Source organism: Hoplias malabaricus, chromosome 4, assembly GCF_029633855.1.
Source record: "Hoplias malabaricus isolate fHopMal1 chromosome 4, fHopMal1.hap1, whole genome shotgun sequence".
Taxonomy (NCBI): domain Eukaryota; kingdom Metazoa; phylum Chordata; class Actinopteri; order Characiformes; family Erythrinidae; genus Hoplias; species Hoplias malabaricus.
The window spans coordinates 27,126,386-27,150,319 of NC_089803.1; the positions used below are offsets into that span (position 1 = coordinate 27,126,386).

The 23,934-nt window shown below is 40.9% G+C and overlaps 1 protein-coding gene across 2 annotated transcripts in view; it reads right to left on the minus strand.

Moving 5' to 3' along the window:
* Positions 1-215: 215 nt before the first annotated feature.
* Positions 216-23,934, minus strand: part of furinb (furin (paired basic amino acid cleaving enzyme) b) — a 106,541-nt gene continuing 82,822 nt past the window's right edge. The window contains exons 7-16 of one of the 2 annotated variants that reach the window (XM_066667927.1): positions 16,163-16,251; positions 13,220-13,392; positions 11,520-11,732; positions 7,069-7,169; positions 4,559-4,662; positions 4,299-4,416; positions 3,019-3,198; positions 2,477-2,601; positions 2,118-2,246; positions 216-1,112 (exon numbers count right to left, since the gene is read on the minus strand). In XM_066667927.1, the coding sequence (XP_066524024.1) occupies positions 424-1,112; positions 2,118-2,246; positions 2,477-2,601; positions 3,019-3,198; positions 4,299-4,416; positions 4,559-4,662; positions 7,069-7,169; positions 11,520-11,732; positions 13,220-13,392; positions 16,163-16,251 (1,921 nt within the window). In that variant the 3' untranslated portion in view covers positions 216-423. The remainder of the gene's footprint in view (positions 1,113-2,117; positions 2,247-2,476; positions 2,602-3,018; positions 3,199-4,298; positions 4,417-4,558; positions 4,663-7,068; positions 7,170-11,519; positions 11,733-13,219; positions 13,393-16,162; positions 16,252-23,934) is intronic. The other variant, XM_066667926.1, reaches the window with a different exon arrangement.

The window sequence follows — 23,934 nt, forward strand, 5'->3', positions numbered from 1 at the left end:
TCCACAACAAAGGAGGATAGCAGAGAGAGAAAGAGAGAGAGAGGAGAAGAAGAAGAAGATGAGCTTGCCAGTGCCAGCTACCTCACCCTGCTGGAGGAAGACAGAGAGATGTGAAAAAGCGGGGTGTGAAGAAGTGATGACAGATGGTGAGCTGAACGATTTGGGGAAAATGTCTTTCTCACCAACAATGCAATTCCAACATAAGTGCAATTATTTTCTATAAATTAATCTCCAGACTTTTTAGTATATCATTTCTTCTTAGCTTTAATGCTGTATTAGATTAAATTTTTCCACTGCAAACTTATTAAACATTGCTGAGGAATGCAGGGCATAATTAAAAAGTGCAGCTCTTACGATGTGAAAATTGCACATTTGAAGTTGTGAATCTAATATAAAAAGGATGGGTTGATTGTTCAGCCCTAGCTAGAGGGTGCTTTGTGTCCGTATGAATGCAGTCTTCTCACTGTGGCAGTCCAGTTCCTCACTGTCCGATTCTGAATTCATGGCCCCTGCAGTGTCCTCGTCCCCCCACACAGTGGGGATTCCGCGGTAGGACACTCTGCTGCTTGTCCAGTCGCGGCTCAGGCCGAAAGCAAAGGCTGCCCTGGCTCCCCGGCCACTGAGGTCAGTCACGGGCAGTTTGGTCCTGGGGCAAAAGGGGGTACCGGCCGCACCGGAGTGCAGCTGCAGCAGCACGAAAACGGCCGCGAATGTGGCCAGGATGAAGGCACAGCTGAGCGCCGCCACCAAAGCGGGCAGACGAGAAGAGAGTCCCGACTGGAGCAGGGGTGTGTCTGAGATTGAGTCTGGCTCTGGCCTGTCCAAGCTTTGGCCTGTTAGCGCAGGTCCTGCAGGTGATTTGCGCTGCACCTGGTTTTGGCGCAGGCAGAACGTGGACATCAGGTGACTGTGAGAGGGGCAGGACACACACTCGCTCTCCCCCGGCCCCGAGCAGGTGAGACAGGCCGGGTGGCAGGGCAGACAGGCCTGAACAGTCGACTGCTCCACCCAGTTCTCCAGAGACAGATTCAGCAGCTGCAGACCTGACGTGAAGCCTGGAGGACACAACTTCACACAGCCCTGCAGAAAGAGCGAGGACCCGGTGCTGCACTCTGCCAAAGCACACACAAAGAAAGAAGGGTTTACACACACCACACCAAAGGCTGAATTTGGGTGGAATATAGAACTGTGATTCTCCTTATCCACACTGTGAAAGACTCAAATTAAATTATTTTCTAGAAATGAAACTCCAGGTCTGTTCTTTTTGGCCAAGAGGACCAGCATATGCACTTAATCTGGTCTCAGGCACGAAGGCTGAGCATTTTTGCCAGATGGTGAGTTCTGGTGGTGTTGTACACTTTATGTGGGTGTTTAGTCGGTTCTGGTTCTTTTAAAAAAGCATTGGAACATCACTTACCAAATTCCCATCTACTGTATCAATCTTTTACAGCATGAGTGAATAGGGGACAGAAAGGAAACAAATGTAATAGTTGAGTGCTCTATACCTTTTGTTCCAGCAGTCATTGTAAAGCTGCAGTAAAAAAAAGTCCTGGGAGGCACTTATCACCACTTAAAGGACTTAAATGGAATAAGAACATTGGAGATAAATTTAGAATCATATTTAACTGGTGCACTCTGAGGAGGTGATATCCAAGATATAAGGTGTTGTTATCTGAAGTGTGCTGCTTCCACACTGGCTGTGTTTGTAACTATGGTAATTTCTATTAACTTTTGGCAGTTACTGATACAGTGCAATTCCAAAATTCCAAAGCGTCCATACATAAGCAATGAAAGAGTTAGACATACATCAGCAATTATTTGTCTCTGGAGGAGGCCACTAAAAACCCTTCCTCAGAAAAATGAGAACGGAAAGAACACTTCAAAAGTTATTTTCCTCTCAATGCAATTTGCACTATCGGTAATTCAATCCCTTTTGGCAGTGGATCCCCTCTATAGTGTTTCTGTGTTAATATTCATAAAGACAAATGTGCATTCATAACAGCAGACAGTCATGCTGAGCTCATAAAAGAGTGAATTATCATGACACAACCCAAGGTTTAGTTTTGTGTGTGTGTGAGAGAGAGAGAGGGTGTGTTTGTGCATTAGTCTGTTCTTACCAATGCAGATCTGTTGAGCATCAAAGGTTTTGCAGCTGTTGTTGGAGGGCCTGCTGAAGTCAGAGGCAGACGGGTCTGCGGCGCTGGAGCCTGTTCCATACAGGATGAGTGTGAACTGAGAAAGAACACCTTGGGGTGTGAAAAGGAGAGAGAGAGTGTGTGGTAGAGTGAGTGATAAAAACAGTCGCAGACAGAGGAAAAAAGTGAGAAGAGATTTGAGCCCAGATTTGTGTTGTTTTATGAGCAGCCTCAGCCAAACCCCTCAGCACCAGCCAGTCTTTAACATTTACTTGTGTTTGAACATCGCATTTCAAGACATTTCTAGCTCTAAAACACATAGGATTTCAAACAGCTGTTACCATAGTCATTAAGCCCAGCCACATTCTCTATTTCCAGGGTCCACTCTCCTCGAGGGTCCTCGTCCCATGCGTGTGTGGTCATGAAAGCCCAATCATTAAAACCCTCTGCAGAGTTGTCCTGTGGCCTGAGGCAAACAGACAGAATGGCGTAGTGTATCCAAAGCATCACTATATACGATTTTTATAAGTACATTGTTATAGACTAGAACCATCAGTCCACATCAGAGATCCAACCTTCTTTAGGCAAAGCACTATCAAGTAAACAAACGATTTGCATCCATTAAAGTAACACCCTCTACCCAATGCTTATCACGATGCTCGCCAAAGCGAGTGATTGTTATTTAATAGAATTGTGTTGGGGAGTTAGTGTTGCCCTCCAAGTGGGTTCAGTGGCTATCAATGACAATGTACTGCTGGCAGTTTGAAAAAATAAAAACATCATCAGCAAATCATTTCACGTCTTTTGAAAATAACGTATTAGAAATATAATTTTTTTTAAATGCATGACTAAAGCTTGTGTGTGTGTGAGTGAATGTTTTTACCTAGATGCCAGCAGTGTGGAGCGGGTGCCCAGAGGACTGATGAGGTGGATGGCCAGGTTTCCTCTGTGGTTGTAGGACAATGTGAGTCTGGCCTGCACATGTTCCAGAGAGCTCACAAAGTCTGGCTGTCCTGAACACGCTTCCACACTTCTACTGAACACCAGGTGGTTCTTCACATCCCTGCGACCCAGAGAAGCACAACTCAGGACATGCCCAATTAACGCAGAACATTTAATACAGAGTAGCAGCTAAATAGCTTTGACTCAAAAATGATGTTTTTATTACACTTAAAGGAACACTAGGTAGAATTTGGGTTTTGAACAGATTTTGGATTTACACCGAAAAGGGCCTGAAACAGTGATTTACATTGATGTGGAATTTAAAGACCAAGAAGAAGAAGAAAAAACAATGGACCCCTGTTATCGGAAGTGTCAGAATTTTACAGTGAAATTGCATTTCTATTATAACAGATGCATGGATAATAACTATTATCAAAGCTCTTGTTCCAACAATGGCATATTGCAGTTGTATGAAAAGATTTCATCAGCTGACAGGAGGTTAGCTGTCTGTGGTTTTCTGATCCACTTTGCTTTTAATATTTAATCACACTTTTATGTCTGTCCACCACATTTAACACCTGGGTCAGCACCTGTAATATTTAGGTAAAGGACAGGATGCTCCCAGCTAGAGACAAATGAAATAAAGTCTACTATAAAGTCATTCAATAAGCTAACACTAGCCTGGGCCATGCTACTAACATCCTGAAATGAAGATCCATCAGTTGAGTAGTAATGAGTAATGAGCCAATGTGTCGAGAAGGATATAACTTGATAATGCAGTGTCACTCCTGGTCCTGCAGTAATGTTCTGCACATTATAGTGTTCCTGCTGCTTCCAGCACACCTGAGCCAGCTCATTAGCCAATCAACAAGCCCTTCATGAGGTTAAAATTGGAGTGTTAGAGCAGTTAGAACAAAAATAAGTGTAGTTCAGGGCTACTTCACGAGTAGGAATGGGCTGACATAACCCACTTTTGAGGAGCTAGGAGTAAAGGCAATGCAGTTGCCTGGAAATTGAGGCCAGCCTTAAGCCAAAAAAAGTCTCAAAAATACATAACCCTCTGCTGGGTTATTTTAAGGTTGTTTGTGTCAACTGGAACTGCAAGGACAAAGTATTCTTAAAGTTCTTGAAGTTGACCTATTCTGCAGAGTAAGCTCCACAGGCAGCTGGCTCTGAGTTCAGGAAACTGCATGGCTGCTTGGCTGCTTTGACCTTTCTTACCTGGCCTCCGTCAGCATGTCGATAACACATTTGTGCTGTGGCCCCACGCTGCTCCAGTTCCGGGCCAGTGCCACCATCGCACTCGCATCCAACAGACCATAGCCATAGGAGTGGCTCACTGCCATAGAGAGAGAGAGATAGAGAGATTGAGAGACAGAGAATATGAATGGGAGGGAGGGAGGTGGACAGAGGGTGAGGTCAGCTGAGTTCACTGCCCTAGTGCAGGTGTTACCAGTTTCCAGCTGAGATCTGCTTGTTACCTAAGCGACCCACGCCATTGGTCCTCCAGTCATTTGTGATGAGATGGGCTGGGTTTGCAGTTCTGACCACCAGGTGCTGCATGTCCCTCCAGGTCAGATTCATACTGGATACAGAACGACAGTGAGAGAGAAAAACACTGTTTGAAATGGCCCCAAAAAATACCATCCCCTACCAGGACTTGGTATAGTTCCAAATTTGTCAATAACACACAGCACTTTTTCTCTTCTTTTCAATTAAAAATTGAAAGTGGAAATGAATTAAACTAAAGTATAAGTGTGGGTTGCTTGGAGCTAGAACATTTACTAACAGCAAGACGAGGTAGAATAATTAATAAACACATTATTAAGTTGCATGGAATGTAATTGAGGAAATCTGCAGTCTAGATATTGAAATAATAATTTTTGTTGGCTCAGTGAAATTCTATACCCAGCACTTTCCTTTACATCAAAGAGTCAAAAGCAGCTTACAGAAGACAATCATATCGAACAGGCATCAGGATTCAGGTAAACGGATTTGTACACTAACAGTGCATGGGTTTGCTGATTGCGACAGCATTCACAATAAGAGACATATAACAACTGGGTATTTCGTGTCCTTCAGGGTATATTGTTGCACTGTGGGATTGTAGGGGAGCCCTAAACTTCTGCTGCATAATTTATTACAGAATCCATGATCCAGATACATAATGCAGTAAATACAAACTATTCCTTCTAGCCAGAGTCATTATGGAGATTAGAGAACAAAAGCTTAGAACACAGCATGCGCTGTGAAACGATACATTTATACATAAATATCACAATTAAAAACCACTTCCAAATTGCCAGTAAAAAAAAAAAAGCTGCACACATCCACTGGGACAGCATCATCAAAAAGCACTTATAAAACCTCCTTAACAAATTTTTGCATCTACAGTTGGCCCAGTGCGCGTGCTCATTGATTGGATCAGCTGTAGCTCAGCAAAGCAGAATGCAGGGCCCTGAGGGTGTGAACAGCTCCATCACAGGCACATAAAAGTCCAGCAGTGCTGCTCAGGACAAGCTGTATCTAACTAGAACAGGTGGCCAAGCATTTGAGGAGCCTCTCTGATATTTCTTTACCTAAGTACAGTAATATGAGAACAGATCGGCAAATTTTTGGTGGCTAATATAGCAGTTTGCACATTCAAATGGATTTGCACCTGCTTTCATAAATGTTTTGGGGCAGTTTAACAAAGGTCAAGCTAGATACATTTTTATCTGCTGCTTGATAAACGACCCAGTGCACAAATTCATAGTGTCATAGATGGGAAATATAAGCCAGGCTTAATATAGAGCAAAGGGTGACCTAATGATGACTGGGTAAGCTGTAATATTTACAAGGCGACTTCCTCAGGGGAAACACCAGGGCCCCTGTAGCTTATTCGCACACAGACAGAGAAATAAAAATCTGGCTTTGAAGTCACCTTCAGCCAAACAGCAACGTCGTAAAGAGCTCCACCTGATTTAATGGGGAGAAAAAAGCAAAGTAACAGAGGCCTACAGGGAGATAGAGGGAGAGAACACAAAGGCACCTCAGGCGAATACAATCAAAGCATGCATCAGTGGGGTTTACTGCCCTGAACGGCAGGGACCAAAATAGAAGAGCTTCATTCTGCTCCCCTTTACACACACCTCCCTCCATCTACCTCCTTAAGAGTTCACATTTCACACTGTCTGAACAGCATGCCGGCCAACGATCCATGGCCTTCTAAACGGTATTGTTCTCTTGCACACGTGTACCCATGCACTTATCTCCATTATCAAGACAAAGGGAGAAAAACGAGAGTGAAAGAGAGAGAGAGAGAGAGAGAGAGAGAGAGCCTGCTGATCCGTAGTACAATTCACTGTCTTATTACCACTCTTCAACACAGAAGGGCAAAATATTATGCAGTTGGGCGAGAGCTGATAATTGAGTATGATGATTCGTGTGGAGGTGATGTGGTCAGTGAGCCATACACACACGCCTCATTCAGCTGGACTGAAGGAGGACAGGGGCAGCCAGATCCATTCATCTCTCTCAACTCTCTTTGTCTCCTTTAGTGGAGGACAAATGTCAGGCACACGTCAGCAAAGTGTCAGATTTATAAAAGTGGAGTGTGAGATATTAGAAGGAAGAGAAGCGATGTGTGTGTATGTATGTGCACGTGGAGTGTCAGCGTGTGGGTATAAACCAGCTGATAAACCAAAGTAAACTACATCATTTTAGGTGATTTGCTACAAACTGCTCCATTCTATAGAAACATCCCTAGTCAGATTTATTCACTCAAATTAAATAGCACTTAAGTCCAGTTCTATCTGTGAGTTACCTCTCTTTCATCACATTTTGCTACCAATCTGTGAGAAGGAAAGCTAGAAAAGTCAAGTCCATCTTGGTTAGAACATAAATGTAAACTTAACACTTAAGATATAAGGTAGTTAATCACAGGTAAACTGTGAACAGTGGATTAAGGTGTGTGTGTGTGTATGCATGTGTAGGGGGTCTCATTACTCACTTGGCTTCCAGGGCTAGAGCAATAATGCCAGCAGCCAGGGGGGCAGAGGCGGATGTGCCTGTGTGAGAGTCTGTACACTTTTTCCGCAGATCCGTTGTCACCTATTCATACACACACACACATACACACACACATACACACACACATACAGACATACACACAGAAAGAAAGGTGAGTGGTCAGATATGAAAAAGCTATCAGAAACATCCAGAAATGAATGCTTAACAGAGAAGAGCCAGAGGCAAGAGCTGGGCTGGATGACAGATATGACAGAGCTTGCAGCAGGGGGATGGCCTCAGTCATTCTCACTCTCATTCTCTCACACACACACAAACACGCTGGAGCGGTGGCCACCCCCGAGACTAATAAGAAGACATCCTCATCATCATGGCAGGCTGGGCCCAAGTTTAATTAGGGCCTTTGAGACCTGGGGACTAACATGGCTCCAACTCTTTAGGATAAGAAATAGTCCACCCTCAAGCAACACCATCATCAGGAATAACAGTGTAACAGAGGAGGACTGCACAATAAATCGTCTGCTAATTCATATTGCAATACAGACCTTGACAATACTGGCAAAAAAGCCTGCTACGTGCAGATCAGTCTCTAGCCAATCACTGAAGGTTTTGTCATGTGAGGCGTCTTTAACTATCGCTGCTGTTCAAGAGCCAAAAACTGTAAATCAGTTGAATTAAAGAAAGAAATATTGTTTGCCACTTAATGGGTCATTACTATATTATAATATAAAGGCAATATAATCACAACGTGCTTTTTATCCACATTATCCTAAATATGAAACTGAACCGACAAAATATGTTCACTGGCTCTGCTCAGTGGAAGTTACCATGGCAACAGCCATGTACAATTCTTTGTTCGTATATAAATGTATTTAATGCTAATCGTGGCAAGACACTTATTATTCATCTGAAATTATGTTGAATGATGACCTGCCCTGTATTAATTTTATGTATCTAAAATATTTTAGATTGTAGAAATGTGACTACTGATCTGCCATGGTTAAACATACTCTGTGATGCAGTCAGAAATTTTTGCATAATAAAAAATAAAGCAAACTATGCCTTTTTCAAAACAGTTTAACTGTTTCCTGATTTTATCATTTTAATTTTAACACAGTTGTCAGAATAAAAGTCTGAATTACTGGCATAGGCCTAATACATAAGCATGCACCCCCCCCCCCCCCCCAACACACACAACTAACAAAAAACACACACACACACACACACATCTGTCTACACACAAATAATAAATCCAAACTGTCTGGTTAGAGTGCCTGCATTTTCAGTGTAAATCAGCATTACCTTTGTTACCTTAATGAAATGGAGGGCTGGAAAACGAGAGGGAATTGCTATCTGTTTCAAACGTGCACGTAAACACACACAAAAAATGCACACACTACACGTTTTCAAAAGAGCCTTCTGCAATCCACAGCCTCTCCTGTGCCATGGTGAAATGAGGCGAGAGAGAGGGAAGAGAGAGAGTGTGTGAAAGAAAGGGAGAAGGAGAGAAAAAACACTTGCTCACTTCCAGAATCCACAATCATTCTCCCTGGCATATATAATTACTGCCAAATCAGGCAGAATTAGGCTAATTCCCCACAGGGAGCAGGAATAGGGCGAGCACATCACCAAGTACCATGCAATCCTTGAAAAGAGTCTTAACAGACAGTATTGTTCAAATTAAAAGTTTACTCAAACAAAAAAAACAACAACAGCATGCATAAAATATTTAATTAGCTTTGAAGGCTGGGTCTAAATTATCCATGTCTGTTTGTAATGGTAAAAGTCAGGCTATTTAAAAAAAAAGGTACAGCACACTAAATTACATATTCTAAAAACCCTGCATTGTATGGTATATAGATTTCACTTCAGCTGTCACAGGTCTATCCTAGATACACACTCAACCAGTGACATTCTTTCACCTCCTCTGTCTCTTTTTCTCAACCCCCTGCCCTCTCCCTTCTTCTGTCTGTGTGTCACCCTCACACACACCAAAAAAAAAAAAGCTTCCTTTCATCTCTTTGGATGGTGTGACATGAAGACAGCCAGCACTGAAAGAAGTCCTGAAGGTATACTATTTGAACACATGAATGAAACATGTCTATTGCTTAAATTACCAAAGAAATTGAAAGGAATGTGGCAGAAATTATTGTGTTGATACTAACATTATCTCAGCTGATTCGTTAATGGCGTGTTAACGAATAACATTGAAGTTTCACCCTAAATCCCAGATGCTTGTGTTCCGTACAGTGATTATGATGGATCCTGTTCAAACTACAACTTAAAAAATCATTGATTTTGATTAGCATTGATTATTTTCTGCATAACTCTACTTATTTATTATGGAATACACTGAATCTGAAATATTACATACATACTACAACCAATGCACAGGACATGAGACAGAATCAATAATACTGCGGAGCAGGGTTAACCAGAGCTCTCATGGATGTTTTAAGTAGTGCACTCAGGGGATAATTAACACTGAAGCACAACAATGATATTATTGCTATATCAACCACCCCTACAAGGACAAGTTAGGTTTCTGAAATAATAATAACTTTTGGTGTCCTATTAATCTACCAAAGGGTTTAATAGCCTTCAGAAGTATGAATAACTAAACAATAAGAGATCGATACTTGGCCCCTGCTTCATCAACACTATTATGTCATTGAAGATATAAAGACTGGTTGATGTACTTGTTTTTTCTCCCATTTTTAGTGAATGACTCAGACATTTGAATAAAAGAAAACCAATGTATTGTTTTTTTCTAGTGTGCAATGTCTATACATCTAATGTTTGAGCCTCTCAGTGATGTGTTTTGTATTCCCCTGTGCTACACATCTTCAGACTTCCCACCACATTTTGCTCTAAAGCCTGTGAGAGTATGCAGGCGTGCAAATGCAGGGGAATCATTTCTCGCACCTAGTCTCACAGGCTGTTTTCACCACACATTTACTCATCATTCTTGCATAGAACCACAACACACGCTCATTGTAACCGCATCGGAAGACTGGCATCTGTTCCTCATTTATACACATCCCTTTAGATAGGCACCTAGAAATAGGCGGTAATGAGCTCAGAGAGGTGTGTGTGTGTGTGTGTGTGTGAGAGGGAGATTGTGTTCGAAAGGTGCAGTGTGTGTTTGTGTCTACTGTTTGTAGTGTAAATGTGTAAAGGACTGATAGTCAGACGCTTCACATTTGATTTATATTCTGTCTGCCCCTATTCTTTTCTGTTGTCTTTATTGAAGCTTGGCAGTGGCCCAGAGTGTTCTGTGAGTGTGTGTGTGTGCGTGTTTGGGTGAGAGTGAACGAGTGAAAGAGACAGTGATCCAGAGAGATGCACCACACACGAGAGTCATGTTCCAGCAAATCTTTGTCTAACAGAGACATGCTCTTCAGAGCACTATTTACACATAATAAACCCAACTATGCTCATTTATATGTATGAGATTAAGTGGGCTAACTGTGCTTGCCAATAAATAGACTCAGCTAAGGGTCAACTATTACCGTTGTGAATATAGCCTGTATGTGTGGGGTACTGGCAGGTGTTTCATTATATAATGTGCCCATTATAGAGGGTCACGATATGATATATTTTATATAACCTGTTTTAGAGCAAGTACATATTATTTTATATGACTAACATCTATTCTTATTATTTTAAGTGTGGTGCATCATAATATGTGCACTCCTGACAAGAGTGTTGTTCCAAATCCTAGATATCCAATACACTTAATTATTATGCAATATTGAGGGTGTATATGATGTTTCCTCAGCTGCGGAGGCAGCAGGACGCCACTTTTAATTTGAAAATTGCGTTTTATCTTATTGCTCCCCCTCAGTGTTTAGAAGGAATTTTACCTCAGAGAAACTCTGAGCAGCAAATGGTTCTAGTTATTTTTGTATTTCTGCCGGTAGAACTTCAAAAGTTCTGTTGATTTGTCATGTCCTCCAGACCTAATCTAATTAAAATAGCAATAATAACCAAATGAACAGAATGTGCGGTGCTAAACTCTGAAGTGATTTTGAGACCTGCGGGGAATAGACGCCTATTGTGTGTGTGTGGGAAATGAGCTGTGACATAATCGCTGTCTAGAGCCTCACAATAACCTGTCTTTTAAAGCTGGCCGTCTGTTAAAACCCTGACCACTTAGACAGCAGTCTAATAAGGGCACAAAGTGGCAAACTCTACACACACTGGTACTGATGTATATTTAATGGCTTATATTACAAATATAATAAGGGCAACAATACAACTGTACCTAGGTCTAATCGCTATATATATATAGCGAGTGTGTATATATATATATATATATATATATATATATATATATATATATATATAGACACACACTCGCTCATCAGCTTATTATTGCATAGCCTCCAGCATCAAAAGAACAATTCTGGCTTTAGAACCTGTGATACTTACAATCTGTTTCTCGTTGAGGTTTCCGCTGCTGTATGTTGTAGCGAGGGTAGAAGAACAGGCTTCGCTGTACCAAGGCACGTTGCCATACTGAGTGGTGCTGCTAATAGACAGAGTGTAGATGCTGTTGGTGTAGCCGTCACAATTACAGCTGTCCTTCTCCCGGCCACCATTACCAGACGCCCACACAAAGATAGAGCCAAGGCCACCTCGACCCTACACAGCAAGAAAACACTGTGGTGAAATAAGTCATAAAAGAATCCGCATCCATATAAATTGGCCAACATGAATATAAATAATTCTTCTCACCCCCACATACTAATTTGAACAATGTACACTGCACTTTGCAGTCATACAATATATTTTATTAAATTCTCACTTTCATTATCTGCTGTGTTTCAGAAACACCCATGGTTGACTGAGCAGAAATTGCAAAAATATTCTTGTTGTATTTAGGCCAGAAAACAGAGGAATAGAAGGCCAGTAACTGTGACTGAGGGGATCCTTATGGGAATGATAATTATGAGTACTGGGCAGAGAATCTCTTTATTTCTGCGCAAAGTCAGTCAAGCTCATTTACATCAGCCTCTATCCAAGCAGTATTACCTTGAAATTCAAAAGTAAACAAAGGATTGAACATGACTTTTTGTAATGCTGAAATAAAAACCTGGGCATGGATTAAGTACAGCGCACTTAAAATGCTGCAAATGAAAAAGGGCTGACTGCAGGGAGCTGGCTTGGAAAGGTCACACAGTACTTGCTTGTCAAATGCAATGTAGATAATTTCATGCTGTCACTCACTATGAATGGGTTTCAATGTTGGACTCAAGATGCTGGTGGTGGACTTACAGTCCAAACAAACATGGCTCATATCAGAGATGAAGAGAGGAATGCAAAACATTGCTTGTATCTTTTTCTATTTTCAAATCCTCCATTTGTACATAAATAATTGAGCAAACCGAAGAGACCAGTGGGCTGAATCAACACTGAAATGTCATTCTAATTTAAGTCGCAGAGTGTGAAAATCAAGGATTTTCCTATTCTATGAAGACTACAAAAGAGCTGGAATAAAATAGCCCCTGACCTGTTAAAGATAACCACTGGTGGCATCATTAAAATGATAAAAAAGCAAAAACAATACATATCAAAACGCAATAAATCTCTTAAATATCAAATAGAGAAAGTATGAGTGAGTGAAGGTATGCAGAGTGAAAGCAGGAGAAAAGTACAAAGAGAGTGATGAAGGAATTATGGCAAGTGAAGAAAAGAAATAAAGGGGGAAAAATGTGTGCCACTGGCACTCGCTTCCACCTCATACTGTGCGGCGTGTGCGTGTGTAAGCTCCAGCAGCGCACAAGATGACGAGAGGAGGCGTTTGCGCCATGGGAAAAAAACAACATTATCATGAAAAAACACCCCCGAAAAAAACAAAGCGCTTCAGAATGTGCACTTTTCCATCCTCAAAGATCTGGGAAATCTCTCTAAATACTTCTTTATTTCTCTAGCTGACAGCCCTGCTGAGCTCTGTGACAACAGGCTTCTCTTTGAATGCTCTTATCCTGCAAAGCGTTTAACCAGGCCGTAACGGCTTAGTGTCACTAAATTCACTCTGGTCTGGGATATGTGTGAGGTTCTAATGGGAGGACAAAGACAAGGGCACATGTAGATTATAACAGATCAGCTTCAAGGGCCCTAAAACTGACCTCAGTGACCCCTTGTAGAAAAGCCTCCTTGGCCAGCTTGGCAGGACCATCCACCGTCTTCCCATCATCCTCTGGGCCCCAGCTGGCACTGTAGATGTGAATGTGCTGTGAGTTGAGGCTTAAAGACTGAGCCTCCACCACATCTGTCACCTCGCCATCCAGCATACGCACACCTGCCAACACAGAAGAGTTAACAACTGCTGTAGAGAATGTCAATTCAGTGTGAGAGAGAGAGAGAGAGAGAGAGAGAGAGAGAGAATGGATGAATGAATGAGTGAGTAAATGTCAGGAAAAAAGGGGCTGCGTTCTCCCAGCTGAAGGGAGAGAGCTGGCAGTAACCCCTGTGATTAAAATCACAGTAAATGAAGAGAACATGGGGTGAATGAAGATGGGGCCTAAATAAGTTGCCATAGTGCCAGGCATGGTGATTCAGTAATGCACTCAGCGTCTCTTGGTTTTTCCTCCACAAACACAGCAGCTGGCAATTATAGCAACCTTTTCTGCTCTCTCTTCCATTAGAAGCAAGGGCAGTCAAACACCTCACCATAAACACACACAGTCACACATACAAACACACACACTCCAACCATGTTCTCTTCCTCTGCCTTGCTACATCTACCAACAGATCAAAGACATAGTTAACAGATGTCACAGAAATGACACCATTAAACTAAAAGGCATGATATCAAGTCTGAGCAGCTTCACACAGTGTCTGGAATAGGGGCTCGGAGTGATGGTATTAAATACAGAGATGATTTATGTTTGTGGTGGTTAAAGCTGCACCAAAGGAATGCACCCATTTCCATTTTAATCCAGACTTCAGGTTTAGTAAATGTTTGTAATCAAGTCAAATGAAATCAAATTTATTTGTATAGCAGCTTCACAGAAATCCAGAACAGGAGTTTTAAGATGAAATGTCAAAAACCCCAGGTGAGCAAGCCAGAGGCGACAGTGGCAAAGAAAATCTCCCTCAGAGCTGAGGAAGAAACAGACCAAGGCTCACAAAGTTGGGGACCTATCCTCCTCTGATCAAACTACCTACAAATTATTGACAAAAGGTCACTGTGCCTCTGCATAAGTCTGCTGTTATGCTCATGTGTACTGATGTAATCATAGTAGTGATAGTAAACATTGGAAGCTGGTGGTAGTAATAATAGTAGACGAAGAATCGTTAATAAAAGGATCTTTAAAATGAAGAACGCTGGAAAACAATGTCATATTTAGCCATATTAATCGGTTTTATTTAGTAGTGACAATGTCTAACTGATCATGGCAGACACATTAACTCACACCTCTCAAATGTCATAGAATTTATTATAATGGAGAGAACTCCCACTCAATAAATAGGTTTTGAATGTGTTTGGTTTTAATGTAACATAGGTGACATAATTACAGTTTAACATTTTACTCTAGTCACACTAGACTCGCTCATCTCCCAAATTCTGTTTTGTGGGTGGGAGTAAGTCAGGGTCAACTCTGAAAGTCGAACCACTAAAATAAACTATATCAGAACTGTTTTGTGTTTGATATATATATATATATATATATATATATATATATATATATATATATATATATATATATATATATAGCGGTGGTACAGTCTTGATTAAAATCATCTTGAGATGAGGAATCATTTCCTTCGACTCCAGCAGGACGACTCCTGAGTCAGGAGACAGACTCCAGAAAATGGAGATGTGTGTGTCAATAAAATTAAAAATTGTGATTAAAAAACAACTACTTTATTTAACGTCATTACAAGCTCTGTCTGGTGAAGTATATCTCACACTTTGTCCTTTAAATAGGACACTATTTATTGACCAGGATAAATATACAGTATGTATACATGTATATAGACCCAGGTGTACTATATATATATATATATATGCCGAGACCCAAATGCCTCCCATGGTGCCTATATTAGGATGTGAGCTGGCTCCGCATAAGTAGACTTTGTTATAATCTACACATCACACAAGCCAGTCAGCTTTAATTGTTTGTACAACATTCATTTGCTAAAAGTTTAAACTGTAAGTGTGAAAGAGATATATGCTTGCAAAGATGCAATGAAGCATATGAGAATAAAAAGGTAGTTTTATCTTTGTTACAAGGAGCACTTGTTTCTTCAATTCAATCTTTTCCAGTAACATGAACTTTTAGAATAATTATTTTTATTAAGAACATTTGGTCATTCTTATAAAAACACAGTGAGAACTAATGGTGGATTATGTTTTGGAATGACAGAGGAACAGTATGTGTACTGACATATATGGAACTAAATAACTATTACAAGTATTTGAAATATTCAAAAACTCTGATTCAAACACGGGTGGCACGGTGGTGCAGCAGGTAGTGTCGCAGTCACACAGCTCCAGGGACCTGGAGGTTGTGGGTTTGAGCCCCACTCCTGTCTGTGAGGAGTTTGGTGTGTTCTCCCCGTGTCAGCGTGGGTTTCCTCCGGGTGCTCCGGTTTCCTCCCACAGTCCAAAAAACACACATTGGTAGGTGGACTGGTGACTCAAGTGTCCGTAAGTGTGAATGTCTGTTGCCCTGTGAAGAACTGGCGCCCCCTCCAGGGTGTATTCCCGCCTTGCATCCAATGATTCCAGGTAGGCTCTGGACCCACCGTGACCCTGAACTGGATAATCGGTTACAGATAATGAATGAATGATTCAAACACTTGTCAGTTAATTAGCTCCACAGAAGTGTCCCACCTGCCCAATAGCTGATCTGTTTAATAAGCTCAGTATTAGTGCTCAGGCTGATCCAGAGCATATCTACAGGTGTTAAAAGTACATCTCTGGATTTCAAACAAGCATGTAGCAGACAGTAACTACGATCTAGTGAGTAACATTTCAGATTAGTTTCTGAAGGAAAAGCAGTAAAATCCAAACAGGGACTTGATTAGGTTAGCTCATCAAATGCAAATTTCCTGGCACTCACCACCAATCCTGGCATTGTAAGCCACACCCACTCCACAGACTCCATTATTTGCTGCAGCAGCCACCTCTCCAGCACAACGCGTCCCATGCCTAATGAGAGAGAAAAAATAGAGAGCAAACCCTTAGAATCTGCTTGTCAGTCTTTCTTTATCATCTACATGCAACAGTATTCAATTCAAATTTCAATTCACATTTGATTTAGCCTCAACTCAAATTTAAATTCCATTTCATTCTCTAAATAAACAAAACAAAACTGAATGGCAGATGTTCTAGTGTTGTCTCTTGGCAAGAACAGCCAACAAGGGTAATCCTACGAAAAAAAAATAGCATTAGTGTGGGCTCACATTAGTGTGAGCAGTGTTCCAAAAAAAATTGTTCATATTTGATGATTCTTTTGTCCTGGTTCCCATAGCAATGCAGACGTATCTGGAGGGCTTGGTGATGGTGATGCAAACGATGGCGTCTGTGTTCGGCTGTGGGGCTCACATGGTCAGAAAGCTTGCTGTTTGAGACAAAGTGATGAGCTGAAGAGAGCAAAGCGATTCTGAGAGGGTGCTGGAGGCTCTGTGGTACCACCACAAAACAGCTGAGTCCTCTGTCTGGCCCCACTTCAGTAAAACCTCAATTCTGGGTGCTATTATACTTGGCCACACACACAGAGTGGAAGTGTGTGTTTCACCCAAGCACATCCGACTGATCCTTACAAGAAATGAGTACGTGGAAGGTTCGAGCCCTGTCCTCTGCTTTGAAAATGAAATAAAGAAAGAAGTACAAGACACAGAGATTGAATGTCTCCCAGTAGAGTGAAGGACACTACTTTTTTAGGCAGGCTTAACAGACTCTGAATAGAGTCATTTGTTTCAGGAGCTTTAGACACAGTTTCAATGTTTTTCAACCTTGGTCTGATCCTTGAAACGTCAGTAGATTGTTTTTGACACACACAAAAGTAACCTACATCATATCCCACATAGCCGACAGCCATTACTGCATTCTACAGGTAAAACAGGGTATTTTCTACTGTATTTTTAATAAATTGTAGAAATATTATGAAAATCTTTTCAGATTGACTGCTGGTTATCAACCCACATTTACAAAGTGAACTGATGGATGGATATAGGAGTGGCTAGACAACTGCTGTAGGCTGATTATAAGCAGATATATGTAAATTTGCAGGTTTTATTGATGCCACAAACACAATTCATTTCCAGACTGCATGAACTACGGGGAAACTATTCATATTAAATGATATTTAATTAATATAAATAATTTTAAAAATTATATATATATATATATATATATATATATATATATATATATATATATTATATAAATATTTTGATACAAAAATCTTTCTTTAAAAAAGAAATGATTTTATCTGTAATATGGGTTCACAATAGTTCAAAAATTCACAAAATAAATGCTTAAAAATATTTTACACATAGCATCTCACTTCAGAAACAGGATTTTTATATCTATGGCTCGATTGATTTTAGCTAATGAATGTGCATTAGACGAGAGATTCCAACAAAGGCCTTGAATAGCTGTGGTGTGGCAGGTAGGTCATTACACAGGTTGTTAAGATCTATTCTTGATTACAAAGCACATATCTGATTAAGAAGTACCCTCACATAGTCTCCCCTTGTACATGACATGCTACATTTACCTAATTTAAAACACAGGTTAATTGCAGCTGAGCTCTTTTAATCCAGACTTTCATTTCCGCCGAATTTGAAACAGTGTACTGATTTGAGACTCTCAATATCTTCTCACAAATAAAATGCATTCTCTTTCATCAGTCAAGGCCTATTTCTCCCAAGCTGTGAACTGAGATTAGAACATCTCTCATTGCTGACCGAGCACTTTACCGCATGTTGAGCTTGTTAGTATTCCTCAAAGGAATGTTATATTACTTTTTATTATCTTGAAAATGTACACAGATTTTAGTAGTAATGATCTGAGATAATAATGCATCACACAATGTATATCTGAGAGGAGAAACTTGTCGGTTCTTGTGAAATGACGCTGTGGCCGTTTTCACGGTTAGGCAAGATGACAGTTATCATGACAAACGGCCGACGCCGCAAAACGGCTCATGAATAAGCAATGCTGTGCTCATGTCAGCTCATATTGCTAGTCTTTCACAGCAGAAGCCATAATCTACAGTGAAGCCTGTGTATCACACTCAGAAAAGCATGCTTTCACTCTAGGCCATTTATATGGAGATGCTCATTGGAACAGCCTGGAGGAAACATATGCTACAAACCTCTTAGTCCCTTTTCCCTCGTTTTTCATTCTTCAGTGCAACGAGTGACTCATGTCACTCGCAGAATAGGGAATCTGATTATAATCCCAAATTGCTTCTTATATTTTTAGGGGATATCCAGCCTGCAAACGCAAAGGCATGAAACAAGCTGCTTTTTTGCTTATGGATTTAAAAGGTTTTGCCTGTATGCAACACCACTAATCGCTGCAACACTTCTCTGTCCTCCAGACGGTAACACAATGAAAAGCCTCTCCCTCTGAAAAGGGAAACATATCGAGGCCAACCCAGTGGCAGCCTTCCAAGCATAAAAGCCATCAAACCATCATTTACTCCTGAGTGTGGACAGCAAGCCCTGTGTCATGTCAATTCATAAGAGCTATAGTGCTTTCATTTTAAACAGGATGGATGGTCGAGGCTAACTTGCTAACGTTACTTAATCACAGTGAAGCTGAGACAGTGGTGAAGCTTGCAGTTTTGTCACAACTAAAACTGCTGTTTTAAGATTGCATGGGGGCTTTTCACAATATCCTTCATATATCCTTGTAGCAGATCAACACACATCTGCCGTAGACCTGATGTGTTCCCCTATTGCAAACACAGATACGTCTGACAGGCTACATGCAGGGCATTCTACACGTGTCTGGCAGCTTTGATCTGTCACGCGTCAAACAGCACTGATAGGCCGTGAAATGACACGCGTCACTGCCACATTACTCTGCCCTTATTAACGGAACAATGAAGATGCTCAGTCACAGACAAAAGCGAAAGGAACGTTGACTGTGAAGCACAATACGCAGTATATCAGCATGAGCCAGAATGGAAGGAGTTCCATTCAATACTTGTTCTTTTCTACCTGCTATCCCCTGGAAACAGTAAACACAGTCTAGACTGAATCAATCATCGCTCTCTCTTTATCCCCTATCAATTTCAGGTGTAAAATGTATCTGATGAGCGGTTCTTCCCTGTAGTTGTCATGTTAGACTGTCTAGTGAAAATGAACTGCGACAAAGCAAAAGGAACTTCCTGCTAACAAGAAGCAACTCTGACTTTTTTATATTTGTAATCCTTTTATCATGAATCTTAGAAGAAAATCCCTTTTGAGAGTTGGTGACTTCATAAAAGAAGCTAGAAAATCCTTTAACTGTCTTGTAATTCAGCGTAACAAGATTGCAAGTCATTTGGAATCACCATCACGCTTTTGTCCAGTTCTCCACAATGCAAACAGCAGCAGGTATTCTTAAATCAATAAAAAAGCAAGAAACTTTTTAATTCCGCAGCAGCGTTACACCATCAAATATGTTCAGTTTCCTTATTGTCCACCCATTCACTTCACTCATTTAATAATAATAATCCTGTTGATGGCTTTTGTAGAGTCTAATATGTTCCAGTCCACATTATTCAGTGTGAATGATGTCAATGTAATGCTGTGTTGAGTGTCAAAATCTGTCCATGTGTGTAGAGCAGCGTGGTATCTTTGCTCCACTCTTCAATGGGGCTGGATTACGTCCTGACTAAAGGGATTAGTGCATTTTCCAGCCTGCTAAACTCAACCCTCAGGCAGTGCTTTGGAAACCCACATGCTCTCAATGAAGGGAAAAGAAAAAAGAGACAGCGAGGGAAATAGAGGGGCGAAGAAAGTTAAGAGTTCCGCATCAAACCCTTCAACTAGGCCAGATTTTCAGGCAGATCTTGCACGCTCTGGAACTGAAAAATATTTCCACTCCTACAAACATAGTAATGGTTTGAGTCCTTTTTTATTTGCTTCCATCCGGTGACTGGATGAGGGGGTGCTTTCTAGACTCTGAAGTGTTTAAAAGTAGTTTAGTTACACTAATAGTAGTTTTGTAATGCGCAATCCAACAGGAACAAGACTGCTCTATATTTAATATGCTTAGGTGTTTATAATTAATGATATATAGTGTACAAAGTGATGGACATTTTCAAAATATTTTACTAACCAAATTGTCCAGTGGCAGATATTTTTATAGAAACCTTTTAATCCATAGGTCATACTGCATTCGAATATAAACACACAACAATATTCTGGGAATTTTTTCTTAGCTAAATTACAATTTATATTTACAATATGCAAAAAAAGAGAGAGAAATATAGCATAATGGACTTTTTTAACCACATTTACAGACAAAGGCTCCCTGAACACATTAAAAAATGAAAAAATTATAAAATATTTTACCATGTTATTCTGGAAAAAGAATGTATTTCCATTTTTCTCTATTTTTTAGTTTAATACGTCACTTTTAGTTTAATGCATCATTTAAACTCAGCAGCTGTCCTTCACATTGTTAGAAAATTTCATGATGAATAGAAATGCTGCAAAATGACTTGGAATTAAATATTTCTTGATTTTCACTGAGAGTTAAGTAGGTAAAATAAATGTTTTGGAGATGCATGTTTTTCTTTGGACAGCAACAATGTGTATATTAAATACCATAAACAAAATACGTAAAATGGAAGATTTACTATTTGTCATGCAGCCAGCATAAGAGGTGATGACAACTCATTTTTATAAGCAAAATTTCCTATGTGTTATCTGAATAGCCAACAGAGTAAACAAACACTGAGATGTGATGGATATCTATGTATTTAATGGTCAAAAACAGAGGAAATAAAGAACAGGGATGTGAAGGGTTATAATATGGCAGATGGACCAGAAATGCAAATAATAAAACGCAATTACAAAAGCTGTGCCAGAAATGCTGCAGGAACTCCTGTAGGCAGCAGTTCAAACACCTGAAAAATCACAAACCCAAACAAACAGGCCATCCGAACGAGACCCATAACAAACAACAGCCGCTCTGCCAGCCCTGTTCAGAGAGACTGGCTAATGAAGAAGTCATTCCGCTGAGCTATGCGCTGATAAGAGATCCAGAGAGAAAATATAAACAGATGGAATGCTGGCCAAGTCAAGCTGGCCATGTCCAACAGACCATCTTGATTGAGGAGACTTAAGTCTCAAGGCTAGAGTGCAAGAGTTGTGGAGAAATCTGCAGCTAAACGATTGATGAATACAGATTGAAACGGCTGGAGAGACAAGCATGCTTTGCACGGCCTACCTCTGCAATCTCCTTCATTTGCTGGGGTCTATGGTATTGACTTTACATTACAGAGAAGGAAACAAGACAGAGCCACTGGAGGTGGAAGCACGCAAAATGGTTCAATAGCATTAACCGTCGAGGGGAGAGGGGGCAGCTGGCGGAGGACAGCCTTAAATTATGGATACGGGTGTGAATGTGAACGGAGATGAATTTGAAACCAGCAATAAAAAGTTACAAATGAGCTGACCTTCACAGAACAGATGGCCTCTCTCTGTCTTTCCCTCTCTCTTTAATCCAAGTTCCTTATGAATATATTCATATAATCTCATTGGGAGGTGAGTGTGTACATTCCTTACAATAGACTAGGCCCTCAGTGGAGAATAACACCACTCATCTGATGTAATTTCATCTCTGTTTGACTCCACAAAAAGAAGGGCTGTGCAGTTTCAGGGACGTGGACAAAAAAACAACAAAAAAAAAAACACGGATTTGCTTCTCATTTCATGGGCTACAATTGATTCACAGGAGTATAATTGTCTTGACAGCTCAAGTGTGGGATTGGTGCCTTGCTTCCTGTTGGCTTTTCCGGAGCGAGAGCGAGACAAAAAGAAGGAACTGGACTTCTTTCTCCATTCCTTCACTCTCTGTTCTTGTGGAGATCTAAGAGAGGAGCCTCTTACCACCTTTCTCTGCTCCACTGTCCTTCTGGTAATAATGGAGAAGCCATATGAAAATCAAACACTGCAGGAGGGAACACACATGCTACACACACCCATACAAACACACAAACCCCAGATAACCACTGGAACTGCTGGCCTGGAGAGCTAGAAGATCACGCGATTGGTTTTAACAAACTCATTAGACCTAGTTTGCTTTAGGTACATAGTGAGCTCTGCTACTTCAAGGTAATATTGGCTTCTGCGCTTCTTTTTTCCTCTTTACGCCCACTGTGGAATTCCAAAAAAGAATAAAAAAAAAAAAAAAAAAAAAAAGCAAAGCAATGAGCGAAAAGGCGCTCTGGCAAGAAGCCTGGAAAGCATGGGATTTGAGGCAAATCCCCCAACATTTCCGAAACAGGGCTTTTGGGCCTGATGTGCACTGGGGGCGGGCTGAGGAACAGGCTCAGGGTAAGACGAACGGGGAGCCTTCCCTGGGCTCCATCTGTTCCTTGCACAGTTTAACCAGTGATCTTTAATTTACTACATAAAAGGCTATGAGTATCAGAGACTTGAGCAAACAGGCAAAGTAAACAGCGTCCTTAGCAGAGATTATAATTTAATCTCAATAGATTCACTGCAGAAGATGTGTAGAGACAGAGACAGATAGGAGACATCCTAGAAAGAGAAAAGGCAAAAGGAAGTGAGAGAGTGAGGAAAAGAGTCAGAAAAAAGAAATAAATATCCTCCAGGAGAGAACCAGATTCTTTGAAGTTCAGCAGAAAGTGTTCGGAAACATAATGGTTTTCAAACTACTTGGAGAGTTGCAGGCATCCAAGGAATGGAACATAAGAGAGAATAATACAGACAGGAAGTATGAGTGAATGAGAGAGTGAATAAATAAGTGTGTGTGTGTGTGTGTGAGAGAGAGAGAGAGAGAGAGAGAGAGAGAAGAGAGAGAGAGAGAGAGAAAAATTGTGTATAAGTGAGAATTGGAGAGAGTGAGAGAGAGAGAGAAAATTATGTATAAGTGAGAATTGGAGAGAGTGAGGGAGAGACAGAAAGAGAGAGAGAGAGAGAGAAAATTATGTATAAGTGAGAATTGGAGAGAGTGAGGGAGAGAGAGAGAGAAATTTATGTATAAGTGAGAATTGGAGAGAGTGAGGGAGAGACAGAAAGAGAGAGAGAGAGAGAGAGAGAGAGAGAGAAAGAGAGAGAGAGAGAGAGAAAATTATGTATAAGAGAGAATTGGAGAGAGTGAGGGAGAGAGAGAGAGAGAGAGAGAGAGAGAGACAGAGAGAGAGAGAGAGAGAGAAAATTATGTATAAGTGAGAATTGGAGAGAGTGAGGGAGAGTGAGGAAGAGAGAGAGAGAGAGAGAGAGAGAGAGAGAGAGAGAGAGAAAGAGAGAGAGAGAGAGAGAAAAAATTATGTATACATGAGAATTGGAGAGAGTGAGGGAGAGACAGAGAGAGAGAGAGAGAGAGAGAAAGAAAGAGAGAGAGAAAGAGAGAAAGAAAGAGAGAGAGAGAGAAAGAGGGAGTGAATGAGGGAGGGAGGTTAATTGCTGCCTTGCTGCTGCGGGCCACTGACACTCGCAGCTTGAAGGAAGGGGAGAATGAGGGAAATAGAAGAGAAGAGGAGGAGAGAAAGTGGAAATGAGAGTCAGAAGTAGAGGGAAAAGGCGGTGAAGGACACCTTCTCCCAAGGGGAGCTAACAGCACGTCTCTGCATTAGACAGTTATGAGATTTCCTCCGGAATTATTCTTTCATGAGCTTTTAGAGGGGAGAGCCTTTTG